This window comes from Lacerta agilis, chromosome 12, assembly GCF_009819535.1.
Source record: "Lacerta agilis isolate rLacAgi1 chromosome 12, rLacAgi1.pri, whole genome shotgun sequence".
In the NCBI taxonomy this organism is placed as follows: Eukaryota; Metazoa; Chordata; class Lepidosauria; order Squamata; family Lacertidae; genus Lacerta; species Lacerta agilis.
This window is the reverse complement of record NC_046323.1, coordinates 28,684,200-28,706,874: the sequence shown is the minus strand read 5'-3', so window position 1 is coordinate 28,706,874 and position 22,675 is coordinate 28,684,200. Positions and strand designations below refer to the sequence as shown.

General features: G+C 47.6%; 1 protein-coding gene across 3 annotated transcripts in view; it reads left to right on the top strand.

Moving 5' to 3' along the window:
• The first annotated feature begins 9,263 nt into the window (after positions 1-9,263).
• Positions 9,264-22,675, top strand: part of NXPH1 (neurexophilin 1) — a 174,299-nt gene continuing 160,887 nt past the window's right edge. The window contains exons 1-2 of one of the 3 annotated variants that reach the window (XM_033165666.1): positions 9,264-9,645; positions 10,416-10,577. In XM_033165666.1, coding sequence (XP_033021557.1) covers positions 10,524-10,577 — 54 coding nt within the window. In that variant the 5' untranslated portion in view covers positions 9,264-9,645; positions 10,416-10,523. Of the gene's footprint in view, positions 9,650-9,989; positions 10,008-10,415; positions 10,578-22,675 lie in introns of those variants that run through there. The other 2 variants (XM_033165667.1, XM_033165668.1) reach the window with 2 other exon arrangements.

Genomic DNA, 22,675 nt, shown 5'->3' with positions numbered 1-22,675 from the left:
ACCAGTTGCCCACCATCTGCTATTATGAAGGATTTTATGAAGCCTTTTTGCCTGTTTCATAACAGCCACAAAACCGACCAATAACAGAAAGCAAGGAAGAGGATAGAGAAGCTTCCTTGGTGTGTCACTGTGCTCTGGTTGCAGATGAGCAAGCCACTGCAGCAGCTTAGGGTGATACATTGGATCGTTGTGGCTTCCATTGTCATTTAACTCAATGAAGCGAAATCAGCATAAAGTTACAATTCGCAGGAGACACAGTAGGGAGCAAGGCCCATTGAACTCAGGCTGGGTTTACTTCCCTCGGTAAACATGGTGGGATTGAGCTGTCAGTTGTACCGGTTTACTTCATTGGGTTGTGGATTGGGCTGCCTCTTATTACAAAATAAAACAGTATATTCTTGGTCTTCTTAGGTGGTAAATGCTAATTGTGTGGATTAAAGAAGAGGCAAGAGGGCACAGCTTGTATAATGATATTGCACTTACAACCCTTAAAGATTCTTATCTTAGGTATTCAGATTTCCTTGCATAGAACCATAGAATTGCAGAGTTGGAAGGGACCATGAGGGTCATCAAGTCCAACCCCCTGCAATGCAGGAATCTTTTTGTCCAACGTGGGTCTCGAACCCATGACCCTGAGATTAAGAGTCTCATGCTCTACCAACTGAGCTATCCCATATGCTCTAGATAAAAGTTGCTTGTCCAACAGGCATACACACCTGGTAGTCATCTTTGATGATAGGATAGGCCTGGTTTGGGAGCTCCAGCTGGTGCAGAATGACGCAACCAGACTGCTGTTGGGGGTGCATAGCCAACAGCGCATGTGGCACCGTTGTTGGAACATCTTTACTGGCTGCCCATCTACTAGTAGTATTGTGGTTTACTGAATTGTACTCATTGTATTGATTAGTTTACTGCTACTTGCTTTACTTATATATTATTGTGATTATTGTGAGCTGCTTCGAACTCAACATTTGTTGTTGGAAAAGTGGAATACAAATATTAGATCAAAATCAAACCAAAATCCTGTGGGAGTGAGTTCCATAGTTTACCTAAATGCTGAGTGAAGAAGTACTCCATTCTATCTGTTTGGAATCTCGTTCAGCTTTGTTAGATGTCCATGAGTTCCAGTATTATGAGTGAGGGCAAAAAACTTTTCTCTATCTACTTTCTCCATCCATGCCATGCATAATTCCATAAACTTCTAACATGTCACCTCTTTCTTACCTTTTTTTTCTAAACTAAAAAGTCCCAGATGCTGAAACCTTTCTTCAGAACGTTGTCACTCCATCCCCTTTATCAGTTTGGCTGCCCTTTTCTGAAGCTTTTCCAACCCCACAATATCCTTTTTGAAGTGAGGCAACCAGAACTGTAGACAGTATTCCAAATACACTTGCACCATAGATTACTGTAACAGCGTTATGATGCCATCAGTCTTGTTTTCAATTCCTTTCCCAATGATCCCTAGCTTGGAATTTGCCTTTCTCACAGCTGCCACACTCTGGGATCAGCGTCTCCATTGAGCTATCTGCTACAACACCAGAGTCCCACTTCTGGTCAGTCATGAGTCACAACCAGCTCAGACCCCATGAGTAACCAAGATATTTTTTGCCCATTAGAACAGGGTATTAAAGTTCACTTGGATGGCACTACAGCAAGCCCTGTTACCTTTTCAGCTTCTGACACCTCTTCTTCCCAGTCTCCTCCCTCTGACCACTCACACTTGTCCCACCACCACCATTACCTGGGCTCTGAGCCTTTTCCCCCCTTGGTGGTTCCCCAGCTGGTTCCTCCCGCCATTCCTCTGCGTCCAACCAGTCCATAACATCTCCCTGCTTACAACCATTCAGGCATTAGCACTGTCATGGTAAGTCTCACCCTCCTAAGTTTCACCATTGCCTTGATAAAACACAACAAGGAGAAGGATGGGGACAAAACCAGCATTATTTGGGTCTACCTATCATTGACTCCAGCTCTGCCTGCTATTGGCTTCATCTACTCTTGCCCTCCCTGCCTTCACCCAATGGGCAGCAGCCTCCACTGGTGGTCAAGCATCTGCTTTGCATGCTGAAGGTCCCGCATATCTCCAGGAATGGTTGGGACAGACCTTTGCCTAAAACCCTAGAGAGACATTGCTGTAGACACTGCTGTAAATGCACCCATTGTCTGATTCCAAGGCAACTTCCAAATCTCCTCTGACCCTCCTGTCCTTCTTTGTTAATATATAAGACACTTTCCATTTAAACCTGCATTTCTTCAGTAATAGAGGCAGACTCCAGGGTTGTTGTTTTTTCCCCTCACTTCCCAAGATTGGTTCCCCCCCCCCACAAAAGGATAGGAATGAAAAGTTACTCTAGATTTTCACACAACTTAACTTCCCAGCTGCTTCGTTGTTGTGATTCTCCCTTGAAGTCAATGAAGCTAAACTGATTTAAATCTGGTCTGTAGTTCTGAATTATACAGATTGTCTCATTCCCCCTTCTTTTTGAGCTCACTTCAGAGACCAATTTAAATCAGAATGCCTGGAACGATATAGGCACACTTCAGCAGTAAGTTCCATTGCAATCACTGAAGCTTACTTCCAAGTAAACACCCTTGCTCTCCAATTCCAAATCTAGGCAAACACATTTCTTTTTAAAGGTTTCCAAAAAGCGTCTCCATTTTCTCCATTGGAGGGGGAAATGCCATGGGTGATATGGCACACATCTCTTCATTTAAGTCTGAGGCCCTCCAGCTCCCATCAGCCCCAGCCCAATGACCAATGGCTAGGGATGATGGGAGTTGTAGTCCAGCATTGCAACTGAACATCTTGAATGCCTATGGCATTCAAGGACCAGGAGACCTCATCCAGCCTGCCAAGCTTTCCCTGGTGGCCCACTGGGCCCCCAAACCAATCTTTTTGTGGGGATGAGTAGAGTGATTGCCCTTTTCACCATAGCACTGGGCTGGGCAGAGATGTTTCTGCCCAGTCCAGCGCTATGATGGGGATGCAGATAATCCCTCCCACTCCACCATGTCATCACATTATCAGATGGAGCGGGGGAAGGGACACTTGTCATTCTCCCAGCTAGAGTGCTGCAGCAGCAGAGTGGACATGAGGGAGATGGGGAGGAAATTTGCTTTCCACTCCAGCACCCTAATGGGGAGGGACAGTTTTCCTGCATGCAGGTACCATTGTCTGCTTGCATGTGCATGATTGTCTGTCTGTCCATCTGTGCATGCGTGCATTGTGTGTGTGAGGCTGAGTGTGGGTCAATCACATCCACTTTGACAATGGTCTTTTTTTTTTTGCTCTGGCCCTGCCCACTGTTGTCTTGTGGCTGCCAGAGGGTTGGCCAAGAGCAAATGTGGTCCTTGCAGAAGGGGGAATGTTGGCCACTCCTGATTCAAATAGAACTAACTCTGTGCTTGCCTTAACAATCCCATGTATGTGATGTTAAGAGAGCAAGGAAGATGTGAGGGTTACAGTGGGGGGACTAGGACTGAAGAGACCCAGGTTCAAATGACTATGCCATGGTGATCTCTGGGGTGACCATGGGCCAGGCACCAGTTCTATGCCTAACCCACCTCATCAGGTTGTTGTGAAGATGGAAGGAAGGAAGGAAGGAAGGAAGGAAGGAAGGAAGGAAGGAAGGTTTTGGTGTGCTACCACAAATGTTCAAAACACTATGTTTCTGGTGGCATGTCAAAAGCTGAATTCAGTGCTTGGGTATAGCATGCACACAACCTGTCTGACACTGGCTGACACAATTAAAAGGATTTTATTTTACTTTTAAATCAATGACAAGCAGCCTACGCTTTTCTCACCATGAGGCAATGTCTGGCAACAATTCAGGTCAACAGCCAGTTTGAAATTGTGCCAAGAGCCATTTGATTCCTATTGCCCCATTGAATGATTAAGAATTTCAGCTTTCATTTGAATAAATTTTCTAGTCCTCGTGGTTCGTTCAATAAGATTAAAAAGTGGCAGGAAATATTTGCTAAAAAAACAAAACAAACATAGACCCAATACAGAGCTATTGAAAATGGTCCTAGGATAATGTATACAAATCACTCTAAGTACGCAGGGGAATTTCTATATAAATATAATATTAATCACTACAATATTTTACTGCAGGGGTGGAAACCTGTGGCAGGGAGTTCCAGTATTGAGGGGGTGGACTATACAAGACCCCTTCTAACTCTAGGAATCTAAGTAGGGCCTTAAAAATGTTGCCGTGTGGAATGCTCCTGTTCTGGGTTCCAGCCACTCCATTCCATAGCCCCTCCCCAGGAGTCATGTCAGCCAGCATTTAGTAACCACTGAGCATGCTCAGTCCGCATGTGGCTGCTTGGGGAGAGTTCCCTCTCCCTTTTTTGTTTTTCTCCCCTCCTATAGCTCAGCCAGTAGAGCATGAGGCTCTTAACCTCAGGGTTGTGGGTTTGAGCCCTAGACTGGACAAACACACACACACACACACACACACACACACACACACACAACCTGCATTCCAAGGGATTAGATGACCCTCATGATCCCTTCCACCTCTACAATTCTATGATCTAATAATTATTTTTTTGTACTTCTGCAAAAGACTTGGGCTCCCTCAAAGCTGCTGAAACCTCTTTCTTATGTGTGACCGTTCTGGCCACATGAGCAATGACATCATGACCTGAACTTTGGAAATGGTAGGAATGATGGCTTATTTTATCAACTTGACTTCCTGTCATTAATCAGCGACTCTTACTTTTTCCCAAGGAGAGGGAAGTTCATCTACCCTTAGTGGTGAGGGATATTAGCTTGGCCATTACCCAGGGCTTTTAGGAACATGAAATAGACAAGGCTGGAGCATGACTGTACAAATTAAGTTGTTTTCTGGTGGGTTCAGGGTGCCAGAATAGGGGGTTCCACACTCAAGGCTAAGAAAAGTCCCCATCCTGGTCACATCCAGATTACAGCACAGTTTATCTTAAAGGCCTTTAAATCACCAATCAGCGTTTTTTTTATTACAATGTTCTGAAGCAAGGCCTCTGAGTTGAAACAATATTTTAGAGATTAGTATCAAAATGTCAAGCGGAGGTATTAATCACCCCGACGTGTTCCAAGGGAGCAGGTACTTGGCAGGACAAATGAAGTCCTTTTCTTTTCTGCTAGAGCATTCATGGGATGACTGTCTCCTGGTTTCCTCCTTTGGAAGATGATAAATCACAGCCTTCATCAACAAGTAATGAGAGGAGGCTGAGCCTCGGCTTGTTAGACTTTACCCAAGCAAATGCCAGACTCCCACAGCTTCAAAGGCTGGGACTCTGGTTTTTAACAAAATTATTGTGATTATTTCAAAGGCCAAGGATTGCCCTTTTCTCTTCTCCACTCCCCCTCACTCTGAAGCCATTTTGTCCCACCAGCAGGTATGAAAGATCATGATATAAGAAAGCAGGTACATCTCATTCTGGGCATCAAGGATGAAGATAGTCGGGTGCACTGCAGTTCTGTCTGGGTGATGATGTATGTCCCAGGTAAAGATTATCTATCTATCTATCTATCTATCTATCTATCTATCTATCTATCTATCTATCTATCTATCATCTGCAGATCCACAACATATATTTAAAGCCCATCCAATTGTGGGAATGTTTTGGGATGCAGGAGAGGATATATTATTTAAGATATCCTATTCCAACTTGTGTTTACAAGTCCCAGAAATTAGCAGAGTTCTCATTCCCCTTTTAAACACACACACACACACACACACAGCGGATAGCTTGCTCAGGTTCGTTAAAACCTCTGTAGTAAATGTCCTGGTATTTTCCCCATTAATCCCCCTCAAAATAAGACATTACACAGTCTTCTATAAAAGCATAAAAAGTTTACTCACAAGAAATCATCTGTTCACAATTGGATCCCAGATGGCAGATTTAAACCTAGTAAAAGTTACGTTTACTCAGAAGACTGTTTCATAAGGGAAAACAGCTCCTTTGTAGAGCATCTTAGCAAAGCAGCTTCTTTGAGAGCGTCGTCTAAAAGAGGAAGATGGAGACTGGTCCCTGTGGTTTTGTGTTAACCTGCCCAGGTGAGACCACACCCATCTCCAGTTACACGGAGGAAGTCCATCCCAGCCCAGGAGAAACAGCAAGTTCCGACTGGCTGGCCTAGAGTTTTCCTTCTATGTCCACTCTAGCAATGTTGTGTTTGACTGCTCCTGCGTTTTACATCCCACACCAATTTACATTGGATGCACTTGACTTTTACTCAAAAGGATTCCTGGGAACTGTAGTCTGTCAAGCATGCTGGAAATTGTAGCTCGGTGAGAAGGAAACTGCAGTTTCCAGAATTCTTTGGGGGGAAGTCATGTGCTTTCAACTCATGGCTGCCTACAAACCATGCATCTACAGCACATGGCTTCCCCCAAGGATCTTGGGAACTGCAGTTTACCCCTCAGAGAGCTACAGTTCCCAGACTCTTAACAAACTACAGTTCCCAAGTTCCTCTGGGGGAAGTCATGTGCTTCAAATGTATGCACATTTGTATGTAGGACCTATTTTGCTAAGGCAAAGCTGGCCAGTCCGTGACCCTCCAGCTTAAGTCAACCACCAACCCCAACAAGCATGGTCAACATCCAGCGGTGTGGGAACTGTGGTCTATCAACTCTGGAGGGACCACAGGTTCATCAGCCCAGCCCCAGCTCTTCCAGGTCACCTGCAACACAGAGATCACCTGCAACCCAGTATTAGGCAGAATTGCCCAGAATTGGACCTAGGCTTTTATATGCACACCTCAGGGATATTCTAGATCACTTTTATTCTGGGATAGTCCGATGGTGAGTGGGAAAAACCAACTGAGCAGATGTACACAGGTCAGACATATATGCAAGCGGGCAGATGTGAATGAATACAAACCAAGCCTGCCTCTCGCACCCTGTACCCCACAAATCTAGATGGTGGAAATTTTAATAATAATAATAATACTAATAATAAGGGGAAAGTGCCAAAAATGAGAGCTGCCTGAAAAAAACAACACACACTCTAAATATTAGGTTTTACAATGCTTTCTAGGCAAGGTTTTCTGTTTGTTTTAGAAAGAGCAATGGGACTTTGTGTAGCCGGAACAGCAAGTGTGTGATTTATTAGGTCTTTCTGGCCACTTAGCTGCTATCCAATATGCACCTGCTACAACAAACACCCACTGCAATCTTATACATGTTGGCTCAGAAGTCCCACCTGAGTTCAGTGGTACTAACTCTTGAAGAACTATAGGTAACAATCTGCGTCTCCCTTGACAAGCCTGGGGCATGGGCATGTTAGGGGGGCAGGCTTTGTATTGGGGGGGGGGCAGAACCTCAGTTTGCTATGTATTTTTATTGATATAGGGGGGAGCAGCTGCCCCTCCCTGCCCCTCCCTGGCTATGTCCATGTCCTGGGGAGTGGGAAAGAGAAAGAAACATCCCTCCAAAATCAAGATGTGACATTCACACCCATAGATTAATGGCTTCTTACCAGCTTTCCCTCTCTCACAAACTTTTTTTTAAACTATGAATTACAACCCATAATCACTAATCATCTTTTAAAATCCCCTGGCGCATAGACATACACTGACAGTGAATATATGTGAGGGATTGCTCTTTAGTACAGTACTCCAGAATGGTGCTATAGGACAACTGATCTGTGGTACACCATCTTAAGTTTGAGACTCCTTTAAACAGCCTCCCCTCCCCCCTGCACTGACTGGTGATTCCATGGAACTATGGAACTCCCTCCCACAGGAGGCAGGAATGGCCACCAGTTCCCATGGCTTTGAAAGAGGATTGAACAAATTCAGGGAGAAGTTTGTCAGAGGTTACTAGCCATGATGTCGGAGGCAGTAAATGGTTCTGAATACCAGTTGCTGGAAGCCGGGGAGTGGGGGGGGGGGTCTTGTTGTGTTCAAGACTTCAAGTCCTGCTTGAGGGTTTCCTAGGGGCATATGGGTGGCCACTATGAGAACAGGATGCTGGACCAGAGGGGCCGTGGCTGGGCCTGATCCAGCATGGGGAGGTGTGTATATACTGGGCAAGGAGAGAGGGTTTATTTTTCATTCCATTCTTTCAGTGCTCTTCCATGGCTTCAATGCTCTTCTCTGACTGAAGCCAGCCAGGGTTATCATCTCCTTTGCTTGAGCGGAGCACAGGACCAGGCGAGGCAATGATTCCGAAGTAACTAACGCGGAGTTAAAGCGAGTTAGGGGAGGCCTCTGTGCCCGCCGGAGGAGGGGTGTGCTTCAGGGAGGGCAGCGACACACCGGGGCTCTCAGAAATCCAAGATCCCGAGTGCTCGCTCCGTCCCCCCCCCCCCCGTCTCTCAATTCCTGCCCCGCCCTGGAAAAAAGGCTGTCCCTCCGTCTCCGAAGAGAGAGTGCCAGGCATCTCTCTCTCTCTCTTTCTCTCTCTCTCTCCCCTGGCCCTGTAACCCAACTTCTCTTATCTCGGGTGCCAGACTTCACGCCCCATTTCTCCAGCCATCTCGCAGCCCCCGCAGTCATCTCCAGGAAACCATCGGAAGGCATCAAGCTCCTCTTTCAAGTGCTTTATTATTTGTGCGGGAGCCAAGGGCGACGTCATTATTCATATTCATGGGATATTAATTGCTATTGAAGAAGAAGAGGAAGGAAGGAAGGAAAGCCGGAGCCTGGACTCTCTCTCTCTCTCTCCCCCCCTCTCTGTGTGTGTTTATGTGCGCGTTGAAGAACGGGAAGCGACGCAAACTCCTCTACTCTCTTTCTTTCTCCCTCTCCCTCTCCTCTCTTCTTCCTGTCAGGGCGTCCTTTTCCTCCTCCCTCCGCAGCCGCGGAGGTCCGCGTGCGGAGGGAGCCCCCTAGCGGCAGGGCAGCGCGCTGCAGCGCGCCTTGGCACGGCTCTGATTCGTCGCCCGCCCGCCTGCCAGCCAGCCAGCCAGCCAGCCGGTCGGACTTGGAGAGGCTGGGACGCGGCTGCCTCTCTCGCAAGTCTCGCCGATTCTTCTTTTTCTTTTCGCTCTCGCTCCTCCTCGCAGCTGGAATGACTCTCGGACAGCGCTCGAGGCGGCTTTTCGGCGCTTCTCCTCCTCCAGCGCCGGCCTCCTTCTGCAGCCTCACTTTGCCCTGGAAGGGATGATCGGTCGAGGGCTTTGCAGCTGGGCTGCTTGATCCCTTGTCCAAAGTTAAAAAGAAGAAGAAGGCAGCAAGGAGCAGCTCCCGCTTAGCCAAGAAGTCCTTATTATTATTATTATTATTATTATTATTATTATTATTATTATTATTATTATTATTATTATTATTATTATTGCAAGAGACAAATCGCTCGGCACGCCCGGACTGCCTCTGTGCCAAGACAGAGACGCAAGGAAGCGGTCGTGCGCTCCGGGCCACCTTCTTCTCCCTCCTTGGCGAAGTTTCCTGCCGCCGTGCCCGTCCGCGGGGCGCCTCCTTTGCGCAGGCTGGCTCCGCGGGGGCGCCTGTTTCCGCGGGACCCCGCTGGCCACAGCATGGAGCAGCAGCAGCAGCAGCAGCAGCCGCGCCGAGGCGGGGATCCTCGCGCAGCCCTGGGCGCTGCTGCCGAGACCCTGTAGCTTGCTTGCTTCCCTCTCTCTTCGCCTCTCCTCTCCTCTTCCTATGGACTATTGCCAGAGATCGGCGCCTGCTTTCGGACCCTCCATGCAGTAGGTAGCCCCGTCTACTCTGTTTTTTGTGGATGGTGGGGAGGAAGGAAATCGGATCTGATTTTCCTTCCCTTTTTTTTGTTGGGAAGGAAACGAGGGGCGGGGTGCCGGGAGCTCCGCTGTGGGTTGAGGGCGAGCTGGCGGAGGCAGAGACGGGAGTTAAGAGATGGGCGAGGGATCTGTGTGCGCGCGCGCTTTTGCGCGGAGACTGGGCGCGAGGAGGCGTGTGCGCGCGCCCGAGCACCCCTTGGCACCTCTGGGGCACCTTTTGCCTGGAGCCTGGATCTGGAGCTTGATCCGAGACCCTAGACTAAGCTCCATCCCTCGCCCCCCGCCTTTACTTTCCACGCGCCTGGCTGCGTGTGAGTCTCTCTCTCTCGCTCTCATATCTGGGGTGGCTGCGCTGGCGATGATGCACCAGCCGTCCCCATCTTCCTTACAAGAATAAGCAGTCAGCTCTGGACCCCCACCCCGCCCCTGCTCAGTCCTGTCATTCTGCACCTCCCCTGCTCCGGAGTCACTCAGCAGCTTAGGGGTAGTAGCTTGGCCCGCGCGGTGCGAAGCCCTTCTCACCCCGCCCTCTGCCCTGTAAATGGATTAACTCCGATCTGAGTCCTTCATCGCTCAGCGCCCCCCCCCCACACCACTTCCCTGCCCTCTCCTAGCCCGTGTATGTGTGTCTGTGTCGCGCCCCTCCCTCTGCTCCCCCCCCCCAAGCCCTCACCTCGCGTTTTGCGGTCATGGAGTCTATAATTTCCTTTTTGGTCTAGGCTGGCGCGAGCTCTCCTGGTTCTATAAAGTGGATGTCAGGTGGATCTATGTTCCTGGAGGAACAAAGAGCAAGCGAAGGCAACGCGGTGGAAGTTTGAGCTGGGAGGATGCAGCCGGTGTACTGGTACGCGGTGCTTCTGTTGCAACCAGCACTCTACCTGGTAAGTTTTGCAAGGAGCCTCCCTCCCTCCCGCTTTCTCTCTCCCCGCCCCGCACACTAGCTTGGGCTGGTTTGGGTGGAGGGCAGGAGAACCCCGAGCAAAGGCCTTGCAGCTCGCCTCACTTATTCACGAGTAGACATACTGGCTCTAGCCCTACCGAGCCAAAGGGTGAGAGAGTGCCTTGAGAGACTCCTTCCAGCTTTCTCCCCTCGTCTCCGTCTCCCGTAGGGTGTGTTTCCCCATTTTTTAAATTCATTTGTTGTTGGACGGAGTTTTGGGTGACTGTGGGCTCGACGGAAGTTTGGCAACCTTACTGTAGGCGTGCGAGAAGATCAGTTCAAGGACGTTGGCACAGTGTCTCTTGGAAAGCTTGACATGCGGGGCTTAGCAGGGGTGGTTAGGAGAGCGAACTCCGGCAAAACTTTTTTCTTCCACGATCTACCAATTGGAGCTCCATCCGTTCATACGGGAGACCAAGCCGGCGGTCTTAAAAAAAAGGGGGGGGAGTCCAGTGTAGACAGCAAGGGGTCTCTCTTTGACACGCGCTAGAGCTAGTTCAAATCCGCGAGGGACCCCTCCTGCCCGATCATAAACTTTGTAAAGTGACAACTTGGGCTATGTCGTGGGTATCTCGCCTCCTCTATCTGTCTACCTCCTTGTGAACTCTGGGTAGCTGGGGTGTCAGCTCGTACGTCTCCAAGGTGTCTTCAGCTCTCCTCGGGACAGGAGACAGGAGGGGAAGTTTTCAGTGGCGCCGGCGATCCTGGTGATGAGAGGAGGGGATCGCTCTCACGGTCACTGTCATGCCAACACACGCACACCCTTTAGGGGGCTTTCCGCCATGCACAGGTGTCAACATGCAGGTATAGACACCAACTAGCACTTATCGCCCCCCCCCGGGCCGCGTAAAACCAAACCACCTAAATGTCACTGAATAAGTCCCGTGGCACATACAGATGACTAGACGGGACGCGAAACCACACAACCTATGGATCTTCTCCTCCTGGGATCCAGTTCACAACGATCCAAATAAGCACAGAGACCGTAATCTGCTTTCTGAGCAAGGGGATCGAGAGTGATCGGCTTTCAGGTTGGATTGGAAAAACGGTCTAGGATCAGGCCGGACGGGGAATAATGAAAAAGAAGAGCCTGGTGCTGGCTGGAAAAAATGGTGTGGTTCAACAAGCACACAAACCTTGAAAACCAACCGGGGCAACTCGTTTTTTGTTTTTTTTTACCCTCTCTGTAAGAAGCATCTCCCTCTTCCTTGCGCTGTTGGCCTGCGGTTGCAGCTCTTGGCCGCTGGAGGGCGCTGCGCGCCAGTCTCAGCCCCGCTCAGGACACCTTGGGGCGGGGGGGGGGGGAGAGCAGGTGAACGCAGGGGCAGCCCTTGCAGACGGGAACAAGCGCTCTGGCGTGCCATCACCTGCTGTACACACTGCCTTCCCCCTACAAATGGACCGGAGCCACAGTTTAGAAGTCAAGAAGTCTTGGGGATTTATTTATTTTTAAGAAGAAGAAAAAATCATTCTGGTTTCTATTCATTCTGATTCCGACCCCCCCCCCCACCCCGACCCCCAAAATAGAGGTGAGGATGGAGGTCCCTCTAAGATCCGCAGAACGATGTCAAGAACTAACCTCCCCCCCATCCAATGTTGTTTGGGGGCCAGCGACCCAGGAAGCCTTGACTGGCTATGCATCCTTGAAAGGGTCGTTTCACCTATGGGGGGGATTGTTGTGTGCGCGCCTGGCGCCATTGCACCGCTCTCTGATTTATTTATTTTTAAATAGGTGGGGGCCAGAGAACTCCAACACACGTAATCTCTCCCATCCAGGCGCAAGATCAATAAGCTGCGTGGTTCTCCCCCCTCTTCCTCCGCCCGCCCTGGGTTTGTTGGCACTTAAACTCTTTCCCACTCATGGCAACAACGGCGCGGGATTTATTCTAATGCGCGGCAGGCTGAAAACAAGCGCATTAATTCTCCTTTAATTGTAAACTGGGAGCATTTGAAAACCATTCAGTGTGCAAATTATGCTGATTCAATTACCGTTTAGTTACAGACTTCATTACCTGAATGCCTTCTCCCTCCCCCCACACACTCTCTGTCTCTCTCCTCCCCCCCCCCCCCAGGATTTGGCAAGCGGGGGAAAGAAGAGGAAGAGAAAGAAAGAGTTTTCAAAACAATGCGAAATGTGACTGAAAGCAAATTGAAAATCAGCAACAGTTTAGGGCGGTTGTCAGCTGAGAGAGGGCTTCGTATAGGATTCTGCAGGCTGATATACGACTTTATTTGCAAGTCGATATAGTTAGCCCGTTGATACTTGCTCTGCATATTCCTTGAGTTTTCCTAGGGACTAACTATCCTGTGCTAAGCCTGATATTAGCCATCAACCGCGAAGCTTTGATTTAAAGCTTTAATCAACCACAGGAACCATCACGGTGTCAGGTTTTGCTTCTTCCTAGATGGATCTATAGGGTGGCAGGATAGGACCGCCTTGTAGAATTGAAGCCAAATGGAATGGGGGAGGCGAAAACGGAGAGATCCGTTTTCACGGAGAATCGGTTTGCGCTTGGGACGTATAAACACAGCGTAGATGGAACAGGATCCCAAATCTGTGTTTCTGAGGGATTCGGGTGATGGGAATACTTTTTTTTTTTTTTTTTAAATACGTTTACCTCTCAGTAGCGGGACGTGGGATAATCTAGTCTGGACCTCATCGTTCCCCACCTCTGTCAACTGCACTGCAACCACACTGCAGTCAGTCAGTGCAACGCCCGTGCTTTTGTATTTAGTGTGGACAGGAATCCGGGCCACTCCGCCTACTAACAGGAAAATGGCAAGAGGTCACCGCTGAAAACAGACGGAACTCAAATGACTAGGAATGTATGGGCAGGCCTGGTGGATGATATGCATTCAGTTAAACCCAAGAATGTTTGTCAGTGACTCCGGATCGCTGCTGTGCTTCTTAATTTTTTTTTAAAAAGGGAATTCACGAAACGGTCCCCATTCAACAAGCTTTAAGGTTTCTTTGGCCTACTTGGGATTCTCTCGATATCTGCTTGGACCTATTTGGGGTTTTAAACATATTTCTGATTTCTTTACACAATTGGGCAATAGGAACCCCAAGACAAGAGTATGCTGAATAGCTGAGGTGTTTCTCTTGCGGCCTCCCCCCCTTAAACCGATTTTCTTCCGATGGATTTTTGGAGTCTACCCCCTCCCCCCAGTTTTAAAAATGCCAAAGAAATTATGCAGCAAACATGCCTGTATATGGACACAGACGGTCATATATATTGTGGTTGACCTTGACGCTTCCAGTGGTGGAAGAGAATGAGATGGATTATTGGAGCGCAGGAATAATTCCTAAACGGCAACTGGAGTCTGATGTCATTTCTGGACATTTTCCAGTAGAGTCCTAGAATGGAACTTGTGTGTGATGTATATAGTAGCTATAAATAGATCTATGCGCTCAATACCATGATATGTGATAATATAATGTAGGTTCTACATACAGCTCACTGGTTAAGGTATAGAACGGTTTATAGAGAGACATTCAGAGAGAGCACAACAACACATCATATGCTATCTGTTTCATATATGAAATGCACACACATGTATCTATTTGCAATGTGTGGCTGTATAAAATGTGCCTGTACATCTACAATGCTATTTTCTCTGTCCTAGACACACTACTCGAAATTATACGTTTAAGCATCCTAGTATGTGGCACATTTTTACTTGGAGAGAAATCCCTCTGACTTCAATGGGACTTGCGTGGTCAAGTCAATCTACACAGGACCTCAGGCTAAACTCAAGATTGCTTCTAAGCTGATTTTAAACTCTTTCATGTCTATCCTAAACAGAAGAATCAAATTTCTGTGAAACCGGTTGGACTTTTTCATTAATATTATTGCTTTAAATCTATGCGTTCGCATCGCTGATCTGAGTGGGATTTAAACCGGCGCGCTGGCTTGTGTGAACTGGGCTGTTGGCGATGTTTTGGTTTAGAGCGATCAATACGCTTCCAGAAGCATTGTGTGTGTGTGTCTGTGGCAGCTACTCCCCTCTTTTTTTTTCTTCCTTGAAGGGGGGAGGGAGGAGGCAAAGGAAAGCGGACACCGTAGCTGAGAACATTTCTCTCCAGGATAGGCTCCAAGTCTGGCCAAAGGTGCGGCGCTATTCCTCCTATTTTGACACTCGTCGGTCACTCCAGAAATCTTCTTGTTAAGAGAGGATCAGAACAGCGGAATCGCTCCTCTTGCCAATGGTACAAGAATAACTTGCTTTCTGTGCTACATGTTTGGAACGGGAAGGCCCACATTTTCGGAGAATTGCATGCAAATATTTAAAGCACCCGGGCGTGCGTTTCCATCGCACATTTGGCGCGGAGTGGCTTTAGGAGTCGGTTGACACAACACTTGTTTTGTTCTAGATGTCCAGTGCGGTCGTGTGAATGAACCGCGAATTTTTTTAAAAAACGCTGATCGTACCAAACCATCCAAACCGACCTCTTCGCTCGATAAACCCCTGATCTCGCAAAGATTTCTCTCCAGAGCTAATTGTTCACAGGAAGGCGCGAAAGGACAGGTGGAAGTTGGGTGGGTGGAGGAAGACCTTTTGATTTGTCCTTCATTTCCTCTCTCCTACATTTAGTTTAGGCCGTGTATCTACCACTCTCGAACCTTGAAGCAACGTGCCCTGTCGGGGTAAATTGCATTTATTACTCTACTTAGGAGTGCGCGCGCTTGTGTCCAAGGCTGAATTACTCCACAGCTCGATTCAAACCCCAATGAATCCAGCGACACCCCTATTTCAGCTCCATGCTCAAATTCTGAGCTGTAATCCCCAGCATGATTAGGCGGTAGCCAGTTTCGCTGTGTGTCCCACACCTTTGCTTGGAAGTAAACCCTATGGACTTCAAGTGAAACTTCTGTGTAAGTGCGTTTAGCACCGCACCTATGATGCATATTTAGGAACACCAAAACTCCGTTTAGCTCTCGTGGTTGGACTCGAAGACGTCAAGGCCACCCAAGGGGCATCCATCCCAGAACCTGGTCTTTCCTGGGTGACGGCTTGCATAGGAGAGAGGCAGAGAAGGAGAGTGGGGGAGGGAGAGGGTAATGGAGGGGGGGGGGAGGAAGATGTTTCTGATCCAGAATCATAAACTGGTGTAAGAAACGGAAGGAAATGTCCATTCTTGAAAACACTCGACTGTATTAGGTTATTGACTATTCCACATCTCTGTATGAAACTCACTCTCTCTCTCTCTCTCTCTCTCTCTCTCTCTCTCTCTCTCTCTCTCTCTCTCTGTGTGTGTGTGTGTGTGTGTGTTTATGTGTGTGTAACACCAGGCAGCACCGTGTACCTTCTTCTATATGAATTGCGAAGATTACCGAGCTTACCTGTTTAACCTCAGGGTTTGAATGAAGTGTACATACGTATTCCTGATTCATGCCGTTTTGGGGTGGCCTGTTGCTAAAGCCAGGTGCATGTTGTGTTGTGAGAGACAAGTCGAGGGCTGGTGGTGGTGTCACTCAGGCTGCCTTAAGACTCGCGACTGCCTCTATTATCTGCTCCCCAGCTGCAGATTCTAGAGTTGGTGTCGCTCTGTTCAGTCTGGCCTCGATTGTGGTCATTTTCTTCTTCCTGGTAAACCTCAACCTAAGGGCGGAATGTGCCCCCCGCTCCCATCCTTCCTCCTTCTTCCAAGCTAGGTGAGCATTTCCCTCAGACTGCAGGGAGACCATCCCCAACCAGGCAAGCATTGTCCTCCACTAACCATTCTTTACACGGGTTTTCAAAGGGTTTTTCTTTTCTTTCTTGGCGCTGAAAGCATTTGGTTGTTACTGGCTTGTTTCCCCCGCTCTTTCTTCTTTTTAAAGCGATTTGCTGTACTTTGCAGGTGGAAAAAAGAAAGATCAAAACAACTCGTGGCGCTGGTTGTATATTGGGCATCTCACACAACACGGTGGCAACAATTTATTTTCATTTATTTGTGTTGAGAAGTTTGGGGAGAAAGAAAGAAAGATAGAAAGACGCAGCTTAAATTCTCTAGGAGATCTCCTAGGAAGACTCTGTGTTTGAACAATGTTGCAACAGGAGACAGGCATGCGTATGTAGAAAACGATCTGTCTAGGAATATCTGGGTACATGGTGATTGTAGTGGCGCTGTGGGTTAAACCACAGAGTCTAGGGCTTGCTGATCAGAAGGTTGGCGGTTCGAATCCCTGCCACGGGGTGAGCTCCCGTTGCTCGGTCCCAGCTCCTGCCCACCTAGCAGTTCGAAAGCACATCAAAGTGCAAGTAGATAAATAGGGACCGCTCCAGCGGGAAGGTAAACGGCGTTTCCGTGCGCTGCTCTGGTTCACCAGAAGCGGCTTTGTCATGCTGGCCACATGACCCGGAAGCTGTCTGCGGACAAACGCCGGCTCCCTCGGCCTATAGAGCGAGATGAGCGCCGCAACCCCAGAGTCGGACACGACTGGACCTGGTGGTCAGGGGTCCCTTTACCTTTACCTTTACACATACAACACGTGCACACGAGCTATTTAGACACAACACATGCTGTAGGATACAGGTTGTCTTATATCTAAACTGATCAATATACGCTTTCTGTATCCTCTCAATGTCTTGTTTTTATACCAGGAAATCCATGTAAATTCTCACAAACTACAGAACCACCCCAGCACGCTCTCGCCATCTCTTTTTGAGGATAAATTGGAGCATTTTCTTTGAGTTTTATTTCTTTGGGCTCTTCTTTACTTCTTCAAATTCAACTTATTTCACCCCCCCCCTCTTCTGAATCAAGCGGTTTATCGTAAATATGTAGTGAGACTGTGGGATACTTACATATACATACATACATACATACAGCAGGGTAGACCAACTTCCACCATCGCATAGGCCCATTGATTCCGACGGAGCCTACTCCTAAGTAAAACTCCTCGCGGCTCGAGCCTTGGTAGGATTACTTGGTGGAAGTAAGCCCCACGGTGTTCGGGGTGGGACTTACTGTATTCCCGAATTAGTTCCCGGGATACTGCAGCCGAAGACCACTCGATGTTATCTCTGTTCTCACCCACCTTTTAAAAATGGGGCGTGGGGGCGGAAGGGTAGTTTTCCAGCTGTGTTAACATCGCCTCTTTCTCTTCCAAATCAGCACAGACTCGGGTACCTGAAGGAGCACTGAGGCGAGCTGGGCTCGGCCCCCCTACATCTCCCCCCACCATTTTGAATGTTCAGAGAGGGGTCCCTACTTCTACAGAGACAGCAGCTCTCCATCTGAGTTATTAGCTAAATCTTCCGAGCTAGGAGTAATGAGAAGCTCATTTCAGCCCTTGTGTAGCCCGCCTTGCCTCTAGACTGATTATTATTATTATTATTATTATTAGAAAAGCCATTTTCCTTATTAGCGATGGCAGTCAGAGGCTAAGCAGGTTAGTCACCCCCTTGCTGGGAATCGCCGATTTTGCAAGCTCTGTCGCCCACCCCGTTTAGGATCTCTTGTTCCGTCCTTCCTTCCTCCTAGCAGTAGTTTGGGCGAAGCTCGCCGGGTGATTTGCCAGCCAGTTTAACTCACAACCGGCTCTTTTAAGTCAGCATTTAAAGCACCCCCCTGGGTGCTTGGTAAATAGGACTTGAGCCATTTTTTATGCGGCAGATTGACATGTTGACGACTCTGCTTGGAGGGAGCTTCTTCCTCCTCGCTCCCCCCCCCTTTTTGCAAAAGCTTGGCAAGCACTTCATCAAGGATAAAAAGGTTCTGCCGTAAGGATGTCACTCAATTTATTGTGAAAGTCGAATGAATTACGTTTAATGAAAGTGCTCCCCCGATGAATATTACCAGCCATTTCCTGAGTTGGCTCTGTCAGATTGATGGGAGGAAATGCCAGGCGGCCTCCCTGCCGCCACTACCACCAAGATCTCCAGCCTCAATCACGGACGCGAGCTAATCGAGGGCTGCAGCTGCTTAGCTATTACGCATAGGATCGAGAGGGCGGAGGATTCCCAATACGATGCGCAAGTTAACAAGGCGACGTTCCATTTCGCCTGCATTCGAGCTTCGATCCTGCCCGTCGTCAGCCGTTGCACCAACTTCCGTGGGACTGTTTTGCTTCTGGGTGAATATATGCGGGTGTGGAAATGCTATGCTTGCTGACACTTCTAGCCAGCCAGCCAACCCAATCTATAAACCGGGATTTGGAACCTCCCCTCTGCAATTTATTTTTTTTGAGAAGTTCTACCGAAGACATTTGGCAAGTTCAGAGTACACAGTGGCACTCGCTTCCCGACAAACTTAACCTGTATGCAGCGGTGCCTGGCTCAAGTACGCAAGGTGGGAAGGCACTCTCTTTGTGAGAGCGGAGTAACCATAGCCAGTCTGTACCTTAAAGGGGAAGAACTGGAGGGTTTGAATGTGTGGCTGGCTTCCCCAGAAGTTCTCGAGCGTTGGCGTCTTATCTCACTAAGCACTGCGAAAAGCCCACCCACATATAAATGGCCCGAACACATTGATTTAATCGCATAGAGCTCCCATAGTGTTAACTGGGCCATCCACAAACCACGGGACTTGCTCCCGTGTAAATGCGGAGAAAATCGAGCTTGCACATCCCATTGACTTCACAATGGTTGGCAGCTACACTGCATTGGTCCTGGTCGTTCTGGTTTGTAGTTACTGGGAATAGAGCTCCAAGCCAATGTATTTAAGATGGAGATGATTGTCCTATTGGCTTCTATGGACTTTTCTCTCTCAAACATTCCCTCCCCTGATATGAGGTCCCTTCACTCCTTTTCCTTAAATGTAGCCTTCCCACTTCAACAAGGTTTGAAGCCAAAATTGCGTCAACTTATCCGAGTTGTGAATAAGACCAAATATTCCTTTGGGATTTCTGGCTGGTTCCCAAGACGTTCTGTGCTCCCGAGCGCGTTTTACGAGCTGCGTTAGCGTTTGCATTAGTTCAATCGCTGGCCACAGTCTGATTTTAATTGAAGAGGATCTATCCTGCCATTCTAAAGGCAGCAGGGTCGCAGTCCTGTTAGGTTGGCAGGAAGTTCCGTGTTCGGGCTCAGAAGTTAAGAATTACACTTTGTAGATTGGTTCTTAGTCTTGGGGAACCAAAGCGCTCCTCCCTCCAAAACACTTCCAATTGAAATTAAATCTGCGATCCTACCCACACTTAGGAGTGAGTCCCATTGTAGACGGTTGGATTTACTTCTGAGTAAACCTGCACAGAATTGGGCGGCACAGGTCTTAAAACATACTAGTTTTCCTGGGCCTCGTTTCCATTTTGTCTGATGTATGTGGGCACCGAGAGTGTCAATACTTTTCTTTCATAGAAGTGTGTTCAGCACTGTAGCCTTCTTAGACATAGAAACACCCCAGTCCTACTTAAGTAAAATGCTTAGGATTGCTGCTTTACTTGGAAGTAAGTTCTACTGAAATCTATGGCACTTGCTTTCAACTATGCATAATCTGCGTAATGAGTTTAAACCGGGGTTTGCTGCTTAACAGGTTTGTTGCTCTGGTTGCCAAACAGACCCTACTGTAAAACAGAAAGAAAGGAAGGAAGGAAGGAAGGAAGGAAGGAAGGAAGGAAGGAAGGAAGGGAGAGACCATTCCCATCGGGATATTGTTGCCGATGTGATGCAATAGTTTAGCATGAAATCTTGAGTACCCTTATTCGGAGCTCTGATGAATAATGCCCAAAGGTTTTGCTTCCTCGCAACACATGAACACCCCAAGCCTAAATCAATTTACTTGGAAGTAAGTCCTATTGTAACCAAGGTAATTTACTTCCAATTGAAGAAGTTAAGCTTCGGATAACTGCGTGCTTCTGAAAATCAAGTTCCACTGGAAGTTTTTCACTGATGCTCCATGCAAGTTATGACTTCAAACGATTGTTGCGTTAGATTCCATCACGACAAAAGGGAAGTAAAAGAAGGAAGGAAGGAAGGAAGGAAAAAGTCCTAGCAGGGATCCATTCTAGCATTACAGTTCAACCAGCTGTTCGAACTGGGATTCCCAGTACTGTATTCTCAGTGTCAAAGCTAGAGAGAGGCTGTTCCTTTTTCTGTCCCAACCTTTCGGTTTCCCGAGATCTTAAGTGAGACAGAAAAAGGTATCCACTCTCCGAAGTGACACTCGCTTAGACTTAACATGCTGAGAGTTACTGGTACTGAAGTCTGCCCTCTCCTCACCCACCTCTCCTTCCCTTTCCCAAAGGGGCTGGCTCAAACCACAACCCTCTTAAGAGCGGCACACAAAACTTCCAAGCCACATAAGCGAGTCTGCTTTTTACCAGATGAGGGAGTGTCGAACGCAAGGGTAGTCAGTGGTGCCGTGTAATTCACAGTACAGTTCTTTGTTAGGAACACCTGACGACAGAACCCAGGAACCAATGGGTGACTCTTAAACGGAACGTATCATTCTTTACTCATAGTATTAAAGAGATCAGCTAAGCAACCACTGCTGTTCATTCCAAGTCTTTCTTTACTCTTCTTACTCTTTATTTTCTGCCCTTTATTGAGCGAGAGGAATAGCTTTCTGCAGTCTCTCGCTCTCTCTCTCGCTCGCTCTCATAGAAACTAATATTCAGAACCAACTCTTTTTTCCAGACCTGTACAAACTATTTGTTCAGGTAGTGGGCTCAAATATATGATCTTCAGGTTTATTGCTGTGAGTGTGCCTACAGAACTTGTCTGGAGAAGACTTTCCACTGAAACTCTGAACTCTTTTGACTGCTGGAAGAGAAATGCATGTTGCCTTCTCATCTATAAAGAGCGAACACCTTATCCGCAGAGGAACGCCTCTTTTTAAATGTTCCATTTTTGTAGTCTTGGATAGGTTTCCACAAAAGGCGATTTCCTTCCTTTACTCAGCGTCGCTTCAGAGTTACAAAACAGTTGTCTCATTTGTACGCAAGCTTTTGAGTTGTGCAGATTTCTTCGTCATTTCTTACAAACACCTAGCTCGGAGTAACTTGGCAGGTTGACCGCTCTTGTACTAAAATTATGTGGGTTTGGTGTTTTATTGGGTTTTTTTTTTAAGAAAAAAAAACTAATCCAGGTTTTAGTCACCAACACTATATCAAAGGTAGACTCTTTGCTATGTACCTCTTTAGCCAGTCAGTTCCAGTCATTTATGCTGTGTTAGCATGCCAAGTTTTCTGGTAGAGATGGAAATGGATATTTCTCTTAGCACCTGGGAGGGACAAGAGAAGTCACTCTATAGGTTTGAAATATAGTATCTTTTCCTTAGTTTCGCTACATTGACAACTTCTCATCTTTTCTTATATTCAGCTTGTTTTAAAGCAGTTGGGGCAGAGCTTTAAAAAAATTATCTTAAGGTGGTGCAGCAATGTTTTCCATTGTTCAGAAGTTCAGAAAGTCCGTTCTCCTGCTCCTAGCCACACCGTTAGTCTGGTGTACCTCGTCTCCTTTTTGCTTTTCTGATGGAACTAAGCAACAATGCTCACAGAATGGCTATTTTCAGGACCTTGGAGAGCTCCACGCGCAACACAGCTCCACACGCCCTGACAGGAGCTCGTTTCATCTTCAGGACCCTGGACAGCATCTAACAGTTTTTGAACGGCCACAGTAGTGACCTACCCATTCAAGCTCTCCCTCAGAGACCTTTACGGTAGAGACCTTTGCAGTAACCTTCCATGTTCGTGGCGCTTTCTAGCTCACCGCGTAGTAACTCCAGGCGAGTTAACAAAGCAGCCCTCCAGCGCCCGACCTCTCGCTTCGGAAACAAAGAAGGCGAATAACTGAGATTGATGTCTCATTAACGATCGATGCTATTTTATGTGAAGCGAATGGAATAATAAACAAACAAACAAACAAACAAACAAACAAACAAACAAACAAACAAACAAACAAGCTTTAAGGAAGCTCCCCCCAACCCCCCCCCCCACGCTAACAGAAACCCTTTCTTTTTTGAACGTCTTTTGGGCAACAGAGCAGGATTTTCTCTCTAAATAAGGGAGATGGCTGGGTGCCTGCAGCCTCCACCCACCCTTTGGTAATAGCACTTCTCAGTTTAAGTTACGTTGTTTTCCAGAACCCAAAGGGAGACTGTAATTCACACGTAATAGA